This window comes from Cryptomeria japonica, chromosome 8 (genome assembly GCF_030272615.1).
Source record: "Cryptomeria japonica chromosome 8, Sugi_1.0, whole genome shotgun sequence".
Taxonomy (NCBI): Eukaryota; Viridiplantae; Streptophyta; class Pinopsida; order Cupressales; family Cupressaceae; genus Cryptomeria; species Cryptomeria japonica.
In genome coordinates this window covers 568430318-568446594 of record NC_081412.1, presented here as the reverse complement: position 1 = coordinate 568446594, position 16277 = coordinate 568430318, and the positions used below count along the sequence as shown (strand labels likewise).

Here is a 16277-nt window from a genome sequence, read left to right as displayed (position 1 = left end):
TTGTTTGTGGAACTTTGTTCAAATTTGATTAGCTGGACAATGGTGCCCCAAGTTCCCTTGTCCTAGGACAATGGTTCCCTGAGTGCCCTTGTCTAGACAAAAGGGGCCCAATTTTGGTCTTAGAAATGATCATGAAATATGGGTAAGAATTCCCTCCCATGTTAGCTTGTCTCAAAATTTCACACATTTGATGTAGTGAAGTATAAAAGAAAGCCTTACCCCCTCATTTGAACATCCATCTTACATCTCTCAACAAGGAAAATTTTCTCTACAATTCAAATTCAAGTGAGTAAGAAATCAAGCATCTTCAAGACATTAAAGGAAAGGTCAAGCATTTAGATTCAAGCATTCAAGATGACATCCATGATCAATACTTAATGAATACATCCTACATGATAACATCAACCCTTGCATGAAGACTATTAATCTGAGAGGATCTGGTTAATAACGAGAGGGGGGTGAATCAGTATTAACAATAATTATTAACTTAAAACTGAACTTATAAAACTTCACCAAATCAATCACAAACCAAAAACAAACTATTTACCAGTACCGATAATCACTGATATCCAATTGGTAAACTGATTTATCAGAACTGCTCATTAAGTATTCATCATCATGCATAAACTGAAAGTAAATCAAATCAACACATCAAAAACATTCACCACATGAACACTAGAATTTTCACGTGGAAACCCAAATAGGGAAAAACCATGGAGGGAATTGGTACTCACAAAAATTGTGCACTCTTTCGGAATGTGCCATGTTAGGAGCCTAGCCCAATTAGGAGCTTACAATGATGCTCGGTTAGGAGCAGACCCTGTTAGGAGTCACCCAGTTAAGGAAATCCTATGATGAGCCTTGTTAGGAGCTTTTTCCTATTAGAAGCAACCTCACAAGAGGATTTAAGACTCAGATCTTGAGCTACCCGCTTAAGGGATTTACAATTTAAGGCCTATTAGAATCTACCCGGTTAAGGGATTTTGTATGCTACAACTGTTAGGGAACAACACATGAATGATCTGGAAATAGCACTAGCTGCTTAATTGTTCAGATCCAATTTAGCTCCACTCTTCTACACTCTGGCAGATACACACACTGGTTCGACTTCACACTCTTTTCTCAAATCACCGACACACCAAACATCAACTATACTAACCTAGATAACCTTTACAGTTTAGCCGGTTACAAAACCTTAGATACATCAGAATTCAAATGAATTTACAATACAGATCATCATAGATCATTACAATTAATTACAAATCAATTATAGTTGTTGAATGATCATAGCACCTTGATCTAATACACTTTCAAACCCTTAGCTCATTCCTAAGAAATTCTCTCTTTGATCGCACTAAAACATTATTCAAACACTTCATGTGGTTTCAGCCACGTCATCACCAACTTACAAACACAATTTAATACACCGTCGAAATCAAAATTATTATGGGTTATAAGAATTGAATACCGGTTCTAAAACCCTTCTTAAACCCTATAGTAAATACATCAAAAATCATAAACATGACTTCCAGTCATCAAAGCATGATGCGGTTCTGGTCAAAGATGCATTACAATGATACAAATACATGTTCCAAATCTCAACACTTGACTCATCATCAATCTCTAGAACCAATCAAAACATTTCCATATTTATCGGTTAAGGTCCTAATTCCTAGTTCACTGTCTTCATTACCAGTAAGGAATTTCTAGTAGACCAAAAAGACTTAGATGACAGAATAAACATGAAAAACATAGTTGCCACAAAGTTTTCCATCAATGTCAACACAAATAACTGATCAAATTCATTAAGCCAATAATCTCAATCTCTTCATCACTATATCATTACCAACTATCCTTTACCGGTTTATCAACATTCTCCACTAGCATCAGTTATGCCAATCATGCCAACAAAGACTTCAAAGTATGACTCATCAAGGAATAACATTTCAATTACAAGCATTTCAATTCAAATCTAATCTCCACCCTCAAAAGATATGCTTTATATTTCCATTTCATTTCAATTGTAAGGTTGATTCCAAACCTGGGATTTGAGTTAGGCAAACCTCTATCCACAACACCTTTTCTCTTCTTTCTATGTAGGTGATAGATTTAAGAGCTATAAATTTGGAATTAGGTAGAGTAGATAGAGACAATTAGATCTAGCTTTTGTAGGCGTGAAAAGTGATGGATAGGGTTGCTCCACACTCTTTTGTATGACAAATTTATCACAATTTTTTTTGGATATATTTTGAACAACATTTTGATTCTAGAGTACTTAATTTCATCATCATCCAACATTCTAAGGACATGGTCTCTTGAAGCTCTATTTTCCCTTTTTTAGGCTCAAATTCTAGCCATAGGTTCTATTCATCTTCCTAATCTTAGATACGTGCTTACAACTTCATATCAAATATGCAATTGCTTGTTCATGTTCATTTATGTGGCTAATTTCCCATATTTGGCCCTAGATCTAGCATTCACTTTAGATCTTTTTGATATCCAATTCCCTCCAACACAAAGATGAGTTGAATCTAATGAACACCAACCCTTTTCACAAAGGAGGTTGAATGTATGGATCTTACTCCTCTCCAATGTAATGTTTGAGAAATAGTTCTAGTTTGCATGCGTAAACTTATAAACCTTTTTTTTATACCCATTACAATATCTAACACAACTAGTCTCCCTTTTGATTGAGTGGCCACCTTCTCTACAAGTATCAAAACAATCACTCATAATTTAAACATTTTTTCATGAACTTTAGAAAAGGAAATATAAAATTATATTGAGCTTCATTAAATAATTGGAAAATAAGTGTATGTTTGAATAAAATTTAAGACTACTAAACATTTCTAATAATTACTTGACTATGTTTCATAAGAATTAAGAATTAACTACATAAAATTACATGATATTATTTTTAATCTATATACCTCCTAAATTCCTACAAGAATTCCCTATAAATTAGTTGTATACATACTAATAATAAATTTTTATTTATACTAAAAATAGTATAGTTTATAACTAAATTAAATACATAAAATTATTCATAAATAATAAAACTATAAAAAAAATAGAGTTCTATAACTTGTTCAAGTGTTATGCCCATTGTGCAGCAAGACTAAGAACAATGTATATGTTTCTAATAATATGATACTAAATTACCATCTTTAGAGTTGATATAAACTATTAGTAGAATGCCTCTATATTCTCTTAAAAGACTTTGTTTCTAGCATAACATACTTTCATTCTATAATTGTTAATAGTTTCATTCTATAATTGTTAATAGTTTTGAATTCAATAATTAAGAAATTAAAAAAACATCTTATTTAACTGTAAAATAAATAATAATTTTTAATATACATTAATTTTTAATTAAAAAGTTTTTAAGATAAAAAACAAGATTACTTTATGAAATAATAAGAAACATCATCAACTATCAACTATCATTTTCTATTTCTAGCTTTTAAACATTTTCTATTTCTAGCTTTTAAACATCTTTATTTTAAGACCATACCTTATTTCATTCCCTCTCTTATCACAAAGCTAAATATCTTTATTATATTTGCCTTTTATAATATTATATTTATTAATTTTAAAATATCAATTCATAATACATTTTTATTAATCTAAACTAAATATTCAATTACTATTTATTAATTTTAAAAGATCAATTCATAATACATTTCTATTAATCTAAACTAATTATCCAATTACTATTTTAAAAATAAATTAATCTACATATTTAATTTACTGTTTAAAAAAATATTAATTACATTTGATACGTATTTCTTAATTTAGATAAACTATTATTTATTATAAATAAAAGCACCAACTCACAATACATTCATTTATCTAAATTATTTGTTATTTAAAAGAAAGATTAATTTACAATATATTAACTTATTAATGACCAATTTTCATTTATTAATTAGATTAATTACATTTATTACTTAAAAAATATTACAAGATTCATTTATTATTTGAAAAACATATTAATCTATAATATGTTCTATGAACCCCATTTTTCTGAAATATGAATTAAATGTAAGACAAAAGCAAATAAATCAATACAAAATATAATAAAACAACAAATCAAATTTGTAATGACTATTTTGAATATGCTCATGAAGGATGATTGTTTGTGGATACTCTAAACTTAAGAAATTACTCAATTTGACTTCATGGAGTTACTATTCTAAGTAATGTGTTGAAATAGCCTTGACAAGACTCTCTTATAGATTTCTCAAATTAGAAATGAAATGCTAGCATTAAAAGATATAACCAAGGATTGAAATTAGTTTGCATGGGTAAACTTTCTAATATTTTGAAAGTCCCACAATAGCATGCAAGATATTTATCAAATGACAAAGTTTTGTTAAATTTTTAAATGTAAGGAAATGTGAACAAGTAGAAGAATTTAGAAGATTAGATGGAGAGTCGAGTATTTTCAATATGTACAAAATAAAATTAAGGAATTAGATGGAAGATCAAGATTCTTCTAAATTATGTGAATATATAGCTAAATGAATCAAACATGTTTACATATGAGGTAAGTATGAGGTAAGCTTGAAATAGATAAGGATGAAGATGGATAGTCAAGATGTGTCAAATCAAGGATAAAGATAGATAGTCAAAATGTGTCGAATCAAGCATGCTCACACATATGTGAGCATATAGTGGATGCAAATGATGATAGATATTCAAAATGTGTCGAATCAAAGATGATAGATAGTCAAAATATGTTGAATCAAGCATGCTCACACATGGGTGATATAGTGGATGAAGAAGATGATAAATATTCAAGATGTGTCGAATCAAGCATACTCACACATGTGTGAGCATATAATGGATAAGGATAATGGATAAGGATGAAGATAGATAATCAAGATGTGTTGAATCAAGCATGTTCACACGTGTGAACATATCAGTGGATGTGGATGAAGCATACTCACACATGTGTGAGCATATAATGGATAAGGATAATGGATAAGGGTGTGAACATATCAGTGGATGTGGATGAAGCATACTCACACATGTGTGAGCATATAATGGATAAGGATAATGGATAAGGATGAAGATAGATAATCAAGATATGTTGAATCAAGCATGTTCACACATGTGTGAACATATCAGTGGATGTGGATGAAGATAGATGGTCAAGATTTACTTTTCATCTTTTGATTTTGAAATGAATGACTAAGATTGAATGAAGACACCTATAAAGATAAATGATAAATTATAAAATGAAAAGAAAAAAGAAATTAAAATTTGAAAAAAAAAAATATTAATTAATCTAATCAATTAAAAAATTAATTAATATTAAAAAATAAAATAAAAAATTATGATTCTGATAAATGAATATTTAAAACAATGATTTGAAATGTCAAAATATTCATTTATTATTAATAAATTATATAACTATATTTAATTATTTTAAAACCATATTAACTCTTACATTTCATACATTCATTTGTTAATTTGTTAATCTAAACTAACTGTATTTAATATTTAAAAGACTGAGAATTCAAAATACTTATAATTTATTAATCTGATTTTATTGTATTTATATGGGAAGTAAATTCATATTCCTTTACAATAATATATCCAAACTTGCCATACCATGAAAAAACCAACCCCACTTGTATAATGAACCCAAAACATAGTTACTGAAACACTATAGTGGTCAGAGGTTCGAATCCTCGACATCAACCCCCTGTATGCATGCATGAATAAAGACAGCTCATATGGACTACGTAATTACAGAATACTGGTCGCAGGGGAGGACAAAAATATATACATTATACATTTATCTAGGACACTGTAAAAGGCGCAATCTTGGTAAACCCTAAAACATTTACATTACAAATTGGTCAAGCATTGACAATGGCACCACCATTGGGGTGCAAGACCTGACCAGTGATATAAGATGCATCTTGTGATGCCAGGAAGACATAAGAGGTGGCCACCTCAAAGGGCTGGCCTGGCCTCTTCATGGGAACATTCTCACCCCATTTGCCCTTCTCTACCTTGTCTGCAGGAAATGATGCTGGTATCAGAGGTGTCCAAATTGGGCCTGGTGCCACTCCATTCACTCTTATCCCTCTCTTCACAAGTTGCAGAGCCAGCCCTCTTGTGAAACTCACAATGGCCCCTTTGGTGCTGCAGTAGTCTAATAGCCCTGCCTCCCCTCTATATGCCACTATGGAAGTTGTGTTAATGATGCAGCTTCCTTTCTGTTAACATAAATTTTCAGAAATATTTTTCATTGCTTTATTGATTCAAATCATTGATATCAAGATTTCACAATTCATAATACTGTTTGTTTTGTTGTTATTTTTTATGTAATTGTGTTAGAATTTTTGTGTCATCATAATAGTAGACAGCTAAAAGAGAAGAAATAGTTAGTTGCAAACCACTCCTGATTCAATTGTGTGGAGTTTTTCATCAATGTTACCACACTATTGATCTGTCATCAAGATAATAAAAAACTAAAACTAGAAGAAGAAAAATAGTTAGTTGTAGACCACACTCCTGATTTGATTGTGTTGGAGTTTTTCATCAATATTTTGGATCATAATCTTGATATTTTATCAGCATAATAGAAAGCTAGAAGAAGAAAAATAGTTAGTTGTAGATCACACTCCTGATTCAATTGTGTTGGAGTATTTCATCAACGTACACTACTGATAGTGTACACTCTTGATCTAATAGACAGCTAGAGGAAAAAAAATGGTTAATTGCAGACCACACCACACTTCTGATCTATCATTAAAATAAGAGAATGCTAGAGGAGAAGAAATGGTTAATTGCAGACCACACAAGACCATGACAAGCTTAAAAAAAAGAGCTGAAGGAAACTGAGAAAGAAGTTGGATTCATTCAGATAGGCGACCCTGGGTTTCTGAATCGTATATGTAAAATTTCTAGGAACTAGAATTAGGTGGGAGAGAATTGGACCACTAGTTGGAAGAAATAAAAGCTTCAAAAAGAGAGCGGAGGGAGATAAAGGAAGTAGGATTCGTTCAGATAGACGTGGGTGGGAGAGAATTGGACCACTAGTTGGAAGAAATAGAAGCCTCAAAAAAGAGAGGGGAGGGAGACAAAGGAAGGAAGTAGGATTTGTTCAGATAGACAGCCCTGGTTTCTGAATCGTAGACATAAAAATTCAAATTCTGGGAACTAGAATTTGTTTGGAGAGAATTGGAATTTGTTTGGAGAGAATTGGAGTGCTAGTTGGAAGAAATAGAAATGCCAAAAAAGAGAAGGGAGGGAGACAGAGGAAGGAAGTAGAATTCGTTCAGATAGGCAGTCCTGGGTTTCTGTATCGTATACATAAAAGTTTTGGAACTAAAATTGGGTGGGAAGAAATTGGTCCGTTAGTGGAAGAAATAGAAGTCCCAGAATAGGAATATGGATAACCAAAATTTTCATTAATAACGGATTAATAACGGATCATAGAGTGTGATAAAAAACTAAATGAAGAAAACTCAACCCAATCGAATTCAGAAATAACAACGAACGTTGATTCAATCTGCATGAAAGAATTTAATGTATAAGGTACCTTCATGTGTCTGAGACAGTGACGAGTAAGGAAAAATTGAGAAAATATATTACTCCTGAACGTCCTCTCCAGCTGCTCAGGCGTTATCTCCACAATACTCTCTTTGTAAAACTGTTCTGCCGCGTTGTTCACCAGAATATCTATCCGGCCAAATTTTCGGACGACAGAATCCACTACACACTTGCACTGATCGTCAAAGCCGATGTCGGCAGGGCAGGCAATGACTTTAGCTTTTCCATTAGTTAACTTGTGAATAACTTGTAGGGTCTCTTCTTTATCTTCCTCTTCAATCTGGCCCTTATAAACGATGGCCACATCTGCACCCTCCAGAGCGTAGAGACAGGCTATAGATCGCCCTATTCCCGAGTCCCCGCCAGTTATCAGAGCAACCCGACCGTCCAGTTTACTTGCAATTGTCACTAATGTTAAGAGACATTCTACAATTGTAGGAAAGAGTGGAAAGTAATGATGTTTAATAAAATAAAAACCTAAATTTGATAATCATTTATAAACACAATATTTTCTGTTTCTCTATACAAATGTTAATAGAATGGAAGCAATGAGACATGTTCCCACAAAGAAAGGGAAAAATGAGGGACACACCAACCAAAAATGGGAGAAATGAGTCACCTTCTAACTATAATCAATAGGAGAAGCATTCTAATAGAGTGTAATGGTGTGAGAGCCTTAACCAAAATTTGAGATCATTCTAATAGAGAGTGTAATGGTGTGAGAACCTTAACAAAAAAAACTCTTTATCTTTTACTTCAATTTTGAGATCATTCTGCATTCTTTAGATAGATTAGAACATGTAACAGAAGGAAAGAAGTAGGCTAGCAGCAAGAATCATTGCACAAGTTACCATAACTCATGTAACAGCCAAAAAGAAATAGACTAGCAGCAAGTATCATTGCACAAGTTACCATATCAAATATTTTTATATGGTTAGAAATAATAATGACAAGGGAAATTTCACTCAGCTGAATCTTAAATCCTGAAATTTCGCATAGGTTCTTATTTTTATGCCAAGGCAATCAGCATTCAGCCAAATTGTGCATATCGTTGAGAGCATAATATAGTGGGAATAACCTAAACTGAAATAATAAGTCATATACTCCTTAATCAACAAGTTCTGATTGAACATAGTAAAGAAGGCCAAACTTGTGTCGTCCATTCACCATCAACTGAGTGGAAAAGAGAGAGAGCATGACTGGAACGATTTCAGCCCTGCCACAAACCCTTAGGCTTCCCCGTGCTACCCCATGAAGGGAGCCCCACCCATCACGAAGAGTCTAGCATTCTATGGCCAACTTGTGTGAAAACTGTGCATATATGGAGTAATTCACACATGCAACTTATTAATGCCCAAAGCACAATATCTATGCATATGCCCCTTTACCCATGAAGTGACTCAAATTTAACTCAAACAATTCTTTTTTCTAATTATTTGAATCAACTGCTTTTGCAAAAGCATTCGTTTCATTTATTTGTTCCCTCAGGACTAACATTTAGCCAATAATATTAAGGACTTAATCCCCCAAAATTGCAATATCTTACTTGGTTTCTTGGTTACAATCAATTATCCCATAAGTTATTGTTCTTGTTGAACCACACTAGTATTCCAATGAACAGTGGAATGAGATTATATTCCGGAGTGTTTCCACCTAATGTTGCTGGAAGTTTTAACAATTTCTGACATTAAATTCTGTATTTAAAGCACTACTGGCAACATGATTGGCAACATGATTGCACAAGATTGATGCTCATAAAAGTTTACATTGTACACAGACTTCAGGCAAGGTACTGGTATTGTTTATATATTCATAACATGTCATGGAAATAAACTTCATAGTGATTCACTTATTCTTTCTTATCAATAAGTTGATTATCTATTCTTTCTTATAATAAGTTGGGGATCTATTATTTTTACAGTTTGTATTGTAGAATATTAGGACTGATTTGAACACAAGAAATACAAGTTGTGGCTGATCAGAGGAGGCATATGTCTTCATAGAAGTTTACATTCTACAAATTTTAGGCAAGGTACTGGAAATGTTTATATATTCATAACAACATGTCATGGAAATAAACTTCATACTACTGAGGTTGATTCACCTATTGTTTCTTTTCAATAAGTTGATCATCTATTCTTTCTTATCAGTAAACTGGTCATCTATTCTTTCTATAATTTGTACTGTAGAGTACTAGGGCGGATTTGAACACAAGGAATACAAATTGTGGCTGATCAGAGGAGGCATATGTCTTCAAAAAAGTTTACATTATACAGATTTTAGGCAAGGTACTGGAAATAGTTATATATTCATAACATGTCATGAAAATAAACTTCGTACTGCTGAGGTTGACTCACCTATTCTTTCTTAAGTTGATCATCTTTCTTTCTTACCAATAAGCTGGTCATCAATTCTTTCTAAAGTTTATACTGTAGAATACTAGGGCTGATTTGAACACAATGAATACAAGTTGTGGCTGATTAGAGGAGGCATATGTGTGCTATAATTTAATAAATCATGTGAAAACCATATCTTACTTGCTTGCCTACATATCGACACAGGGTGTTAATAAAAACTCCTCCTTTTAAAAGAAATGAACCACACAATAATGAGGCATGTTGAAGCAAAAGGTCTTCCTACAGAGTAAATGAAGGAGGTTGAAAGAAATACCTGCTGGCTTGTAAGCTGTAGAGAAGAATTGGGGACGGGGTTGCATTGGGTGCTCTAGACCAGGGTGCTGCCTTTGAACCTGCGCTGGAATCTGCGGTCCTGGGTTTTCCACAACGCTGCTCATCTTCACTAACTCTAATAAATTCCTCCTCCTTTCACAGAAATCTATTGTTATGATTTGGGGTAATTCTTTTTATTTATGGGTTTTTCTTCTATAAAGATACATCTGCAACAAGTTTTTTTACACCTGGAAAACATGAATGCCATCCACGCAGAGGACAGGTTGCATGAAGAATTCATCCTGAGTAACACGTTGCTTTACGATCTCCAAACTTCTTAAGGCCATCTGGATTTGTTGAAACATATTTGTCCATTCAGTTTGACAAATAATTTCTCAAGCAATGCATATCTCTAGAGAAACTTCGCGATTCTTTTCTACCTACGTTAAACTTAATGTTTTACATAATAATTATAACCATACTAGTCGACTAGATCATACTATATTTGTCATTTGTTTTTATCTACTTAGATTATACAGCATGTCAAATTATGATATTGAAATTAAGTAGGTTTAATGTTTCACTTCTGTGAGCACATTATATTTGTTTGTGTTTGTCATGATAAGCACACTTGAGTTGGAGTAGTATGGATGGGTGACCTCCTAGGAAGGCCCTCCACCTTGTGAGCATCATCTAGATGCAATGAGTGCTAAGTGGACCATTCATTCTCATGAGAGATGGGTTCTTGTGAACCACTATTCATGAAACATGGGTCAATGAGTTTGACTTGAAAACTACACAGTTGCATCCTAAAAGCAATATCATAACTTAGATTAGTATTTAAAAGCACTATAAGATGATTTATGTATGTTTGTACGTGTTTTTAATGTTTAGGTTATTATTTAAAAGTGTTATTGAATTAAGTCTCAATGAGTGATGTAGTTGGCCAAGGACTTTGGGTTCTTCCCACATAGGTCCCAAGGTTGATTCTCTCCACTCGGGCTTACCCAATGATGGTGGCTTGCAGATTGTTGTTGTCATCCTTGAGGGGATTAGTCTTGCCCTAGGAAAGGCTTAGGTCAAACAATATTGCAGGGTCATCCTTAGGTTATAAAAAAAAACAAGTGTTATTCAATGATTTATGATATATAAAGAATTTTGTTGGTCAGTTATAATTTATTTCTATCTTTTTTAAAAGAATTCTATGTAGTATTTAATTGATAAATTATTTATATATGTATGTTAGAAATTTAATAACATCTTTAGATGTTCTAAGTTTATAACTATCTTATAAATGCAAAACTTTAAGATATTTTAATTATACACAAAAAGAGCTACTTATTTCTACATTGTGTGTTTGTTGTTACAATGGTGCAAATCAACTATTTTAAATTGGTCTACATGAATATATCAAGTATTTTTCTATAAATGATCAATTATGGAAGAAAAACATTTTATTTTTTGTTGAACAAATGTATTGAAAAAGACACATTCTATAAGTTCCTAAATCCACAAAAAATTACAACAATATAATATGATTAATCATATATGGATTTTTTTATGAGATTTTGGAGAATAGATTGAAATCATTTTACTATATTCTCTAACCATTAAATTTTCAAAGACTAACACTCGCATCTTCAACCATTCATATTTACAATAATAGAAATGCAAAGATGTATTTACTATTTCCTTTTGGCTTTCAAAGAGCTGCACAAACTCAATACAATCATATGAGTGGTTAAACTATGATAATGTGGCCTTCATAGATCCCAAATATAGTTTGCAATTATTAGTGTAAATAGTGACATTATCTCTCTACTTTTCTTTTATCTTACTTAGGAGAGCCATATTCACCTTGCTTATGACTCCACTTAGGGACTTTAAGAGAATTATCTCACCTTATGTGGTTGAAACATGTGTACTCACTTAGTGAGACACCTATTGCATGTATATTTGTCATTTTCACATACACTTATCAAGTGTGCTCACAAGTGTTCCACTAGGTAGCCAATTGTGTTCTATTGTCCTACCTTCACTACCTTTCCTATATAAGCAAGGTCACTATCTACATTCTAATCAACTCTTTGATAATATCAATTGATTCATTTTGTCTGTTCATATCTTGTGGAATTTTATTTATTTATTTGCTTTATAATCTTAGCTAATCCTAATATAGTATTAGATCCATGCTAGAAAAACCCTTCCCAAAATCTCACACCTAACTTACTCAAGAGTTCCTCATAGAGCCATTTTACAATTGATTGTTTTTTTATTAAGGGTCAAACAAGTTTTGAAGGGACCTGAAACCCCTTACAGATGATAGACAAAGGGTTTTGCAAGATACCCTCAACCTAAAACATGAGTTTTTGCAACGCTCCCATAACCTTAAGACCTATAGAAATAAGAACAAAAATGAAAGATCTGGAAAAATAGATTTTTAAAAGGCTTCCACAACCTTTTGAGTAGAATCAGACACTTCTCCTCCCAAACATTCAAAACCAAGAATAAAAGTAACAACAAAAGATTTTGATTGGCACCCCAAGCCATCTCCAAAATTTTTAAAATGGCTCCCATAACCATAAGAAAAACAGCTGCAGAAGGCCCCTTGCAACAAGTCCCTTTCTCACCAGAAAAACCCACTCTATTGAAGATGTCTTCACCTCAATAGTAGAAGCCTCCACCTCAATAGGGTCAGCAAAGGAAGAAACCATCAGAAGAGTAACATTCGTAGCTCCACAGCAGCCAACCACCAAAAATAGGGCAACAACAGAAGGGCTGAACCAAACCTCTCAGCCATTCAAGAACTCAACAAGATCCTTCTTAAGGGCAGCAAAAGCCCCCTTGCAGTGTCTATCGTCTCCTTCAGCACCAACAGCCTCCACCTGAATAAGAGACAGTCCCAGCTCCATAGGAAAAGCCAAAGAAGACGAAAAATGATGAGGAAGAAAAACCATAACGCACAGGATTAGAGAAAGAAAGAGTGGCCAACTCCAAACGGCCAGAACAAGAGCCGGAAGGAGGCTTGGACAGAAGAAAACACGAAACAACCAAGCAATTGCAGCCCCAAAAAGCATCAAACATCACCAAGCCAACAAAACAACGGTTCCGTAACCACAGAGGAAAACGAAGAATCAACAACAACAGCGACCAAAGTTCTGCAATCGATTGTTGGTCCAATAGATTTGTAAGTTAATTTATGAAAATATTGATTGCATGAATATAAGTTGAGTTGGTTGCTGCGTTTCAAAAATATTTGTATAGAAGATTTTTAGCATAAAAGAATGATCCAATGGTGAGTAGAGTACAATTAGTAGTGCCTAATCTAACATCTGAGAGCTCAGTATGAGAAGTTGCTAAGAAGAGGGTTTTTTTGGCCTATTTATATCCAGTTCACCAGTCAACATATTGAGCTAGTTAACAATGGCATTGATATTGACTGAGGGAAAACAAAATATGGATCCACTTCACATTGGCAAATGACCTCCTTCAACCGTGCTTGACTTGTTATCTCTGTTGGCATGCACGTACTACGAAAATGGAAGCCATTCCATCACCTAAACCTAATCACCTCAACACCATCAAAGGAGGTTCCTTTTCATACAAAAGAGGTGCAATCATCCTTTCATGACATTTCTCTTCTTGTTTTATGGGATTGATTAGGGAAGAGCACCAGTAGTCGTCATAGCTAACTTCACGCATCTACAGATCCTAAACGGTACATCGGATTTTGATTTTTTTTTTAGTTGTTTTCGTATGCGACTTAACTGTTTATAGCTATTGATCTGGCTTCTGGGTAGTAACGATGCACGCTGTAGAATCAGTTATGCACACAAAGGTCAAAAGTACACATTTCAAAGTGTCGCATGATACCTAACTAAAGATGTTCCAGTAACCGTCAACTCAAAATCGCTAGTACTTGTTGACAAATGTCCCAATAGTGGTGCACAAATGTTCCAATAGTGGTATACAAATGGGACAAATGATTGGCTATTGGTACAAAACAAATTTAAATATGGTGTTTTCACTATAGCGACTACTGAGAGGTCAACATGACAATAAAGTGACTTTTATTGGAACTATGTTATCTACTGGTGTTCTTCCCCCTACTACTTATGCATCACCTAATAAATTCCTTGACTTCAGAAAGTGCATTTTAGTTTGTGGTATGATAAAGAGGGACCCATCATCATGATTATTTAGATTTGGAGTAGAAGCTAACCCACGGGTTCGAGTAGAGTGACGGTCAATTCGCCTTGTCCAGTCTAGGACTCTCATCGAATCAATTTCAGCTTCTTTAAAATCCCCAAGATAAAGGAATATCGATAGATCTTGCACGACATACTTCATGATGTAGAACAACTCTAAAACCAATTCTACAGGTCACCAGTGATAAGATATGAGCACAGAATGACAAAGAATTTTCATCTTTCCAGCCACAACGTTCATAATATGCCAACTAATGTTCGTATCTACCAATTTTTATCTAACAATGATACCTTGTAGGTTTCTCCAATCCTCACACTTGTTCAACAAAATTTATCCTTCTACATGATCAGTGCCACAATTTGATAGATAGCTCAAGGCCCCATTTGCCTCTCTGAAGACATGTTCGAGGGAGTATCCCTTAAAAGCATCTAACCAAGGACAAATTCTATCAATACACATGTTAACCTTCGAACTGGGAGCACTTTGTGTCATAATAGCTTATATTACTACAACCAAGTAACCTTAATGCCAATCTGATTCACATTCTTAAATCTGCAGAAGGAGGCCTTCATAAAGGACCGAACTTGCAATGTTGTTTGTAGCATTTGAGAGCTTAACAGAACCAGCCCAAACTAATTTATCTTCACTTTCTCTAATAATGAAACCAGCCCCTCAAGCCTCAGGGTTGTCTCTAGAAACCCCATCACAATCTAGTTCCACTCAAGTCCCTTGGGTGGAAGTGATCACTTAGCTGAGCTTCAATTGAAATTGGATTTGATGAAAATAACCTCTTGACATAGTTAAGTGCGGCCACTATTTGAATTTTACTATTATCCCATCACAATCTAGTTCCACTCAAGTCCCTTGGGTGGAAGTGATCATTTAGCTAAGCTTCAATTGAAATTGGATTTGATGAAATAACCTCTTGACATAGTTAATTGCGGCCATTATTTGAATTTTACTATCTCAAGAGAAATAGTATTTACACTTTCTTTGCATAATCTTCAAATTGTCAATAATGAGGCCAAGAAATTTTAGAGAATTGTCTCACCTGATATGGTTGATGCATGTATATTCGTCACTTATTCACACACTTATCAAGTGTGCTTACAAGTGTTGTACTATCGTAGAGGTAGCCAATTGTTGTGTCCTACTCTCCTACCTTCACTACCTTTCCTAGATAAGAGATGTCACTACATAGATTCTAATCAACTCTTTGATAATATCATTTGACTTGTTTTGTGTGTTCATAGCTTGTGGAAGCTTATTTTGGTCTTTGCTTTTTTAATCCCAACTAATGCTAACAACAATAATAATGCATAGAGAGATTTGAAAAATAAAACATCTATAATTAACCAACCACACTCTATGGTTATACATAGTAATGTTAAACCTTTTTTGACAATCAATCTTCTTAATAAATTGCACAAATGCATCTCATATTATAATGTTTTTATGTTCACAAATAAACTGTTTTATTGTATTGCACACAATCTAAAGTTTATCACGTTAGAAAATTAAAATTCTAAAATATTAAATAGCTAGCAAATACAAAATGCTAAAGGAATAAACTTAGAAAAGATAATTCCATTTGTATTTCTAGAAAAATAGTAGTTTCTTATAAATTTAAGTGACAAATATTGAAGATGGTAATGACTTTTCTTTCTTCAAAAGAAAGATTATCAGTTATCTTATCTCAAAATGAATACAAGATTCTATCACTACCTAGATAATTATTAAAAGGTGTTGTCATTCCAAAATTAAGAATAAAATCTATCTCAGCATCTTATTATGATTGTTCATTTGACTAGCTATTTTTTTTTATTT

At 33.3% G+C, this 16277-nt stretch overlaps 1 protein-coding gene across 2 annotated transcripts; it reads right to left on the bottom strand.

Moving 5' to 3' along the window:
• Positions 1 to 5621: 5621 nt before the first annotated feature.
• On the bottom strand, positions 5622 to 10439 carry LOC131045878 (NADPH-dependent aldehyde reductase 1, chloroplastic). 2 transcript variants are annotated; one of them, XM_057979542.2, is made up of 3 exons: positions 10243 to 10439; positions 7562 to 7998; positions 5622 to 6233 (listed from the first exon to the last, which is right to left on the bottom strand). In XM_057979542.2, exons 1-3 carry the CDS (start codon positions 10364 to 10366, stop codon positions 5871 to 5873), a joined length of 924 nt encoding a protein of 307 aa, XP_057835525.1. In that variant the 5' UTR covers positions 10367 to 10439; the 3' UTR covers positions 5622 to 5870. The 2 variants fall into 2 exon arrangements, with proteins under 2 accessions (XP_057835525.1, XP_057835526.1); XM_057979543.2 differs by having other exon boundaries at positions 7562 to 7980.
• Positions 10440 to 16277: the final 5838 nt, after the last annotated feature.

What these genes read in the sequence shown, in the direction of transcription:
- LOC131045878 (XM_057979542.2), bottom strand. Translation starts at nt 10,366, where the DNA reads ATGAGCAGCGTTGTGGAAAACCCAGGACCGCAGATTCCAGCGCAGGTT. An exon ending in TACAGCTTACAAGCCAGCAG is followed by an intron (nt 7,999 to 10,242) that starts GTATTTCTTTCA and finishes CTACAATTGTAG; the next exon opens with AATGTCTCTTAACATTAGTG. An exon ending in ACTGTCTCAGACACATGAAG is followed by an intron (nt 6,234 to 7,561) that starts GTACCTTATACA and finishes TTATGTTAACAG; the next exon opens with AAAGGAAGCTGCATCATTAA.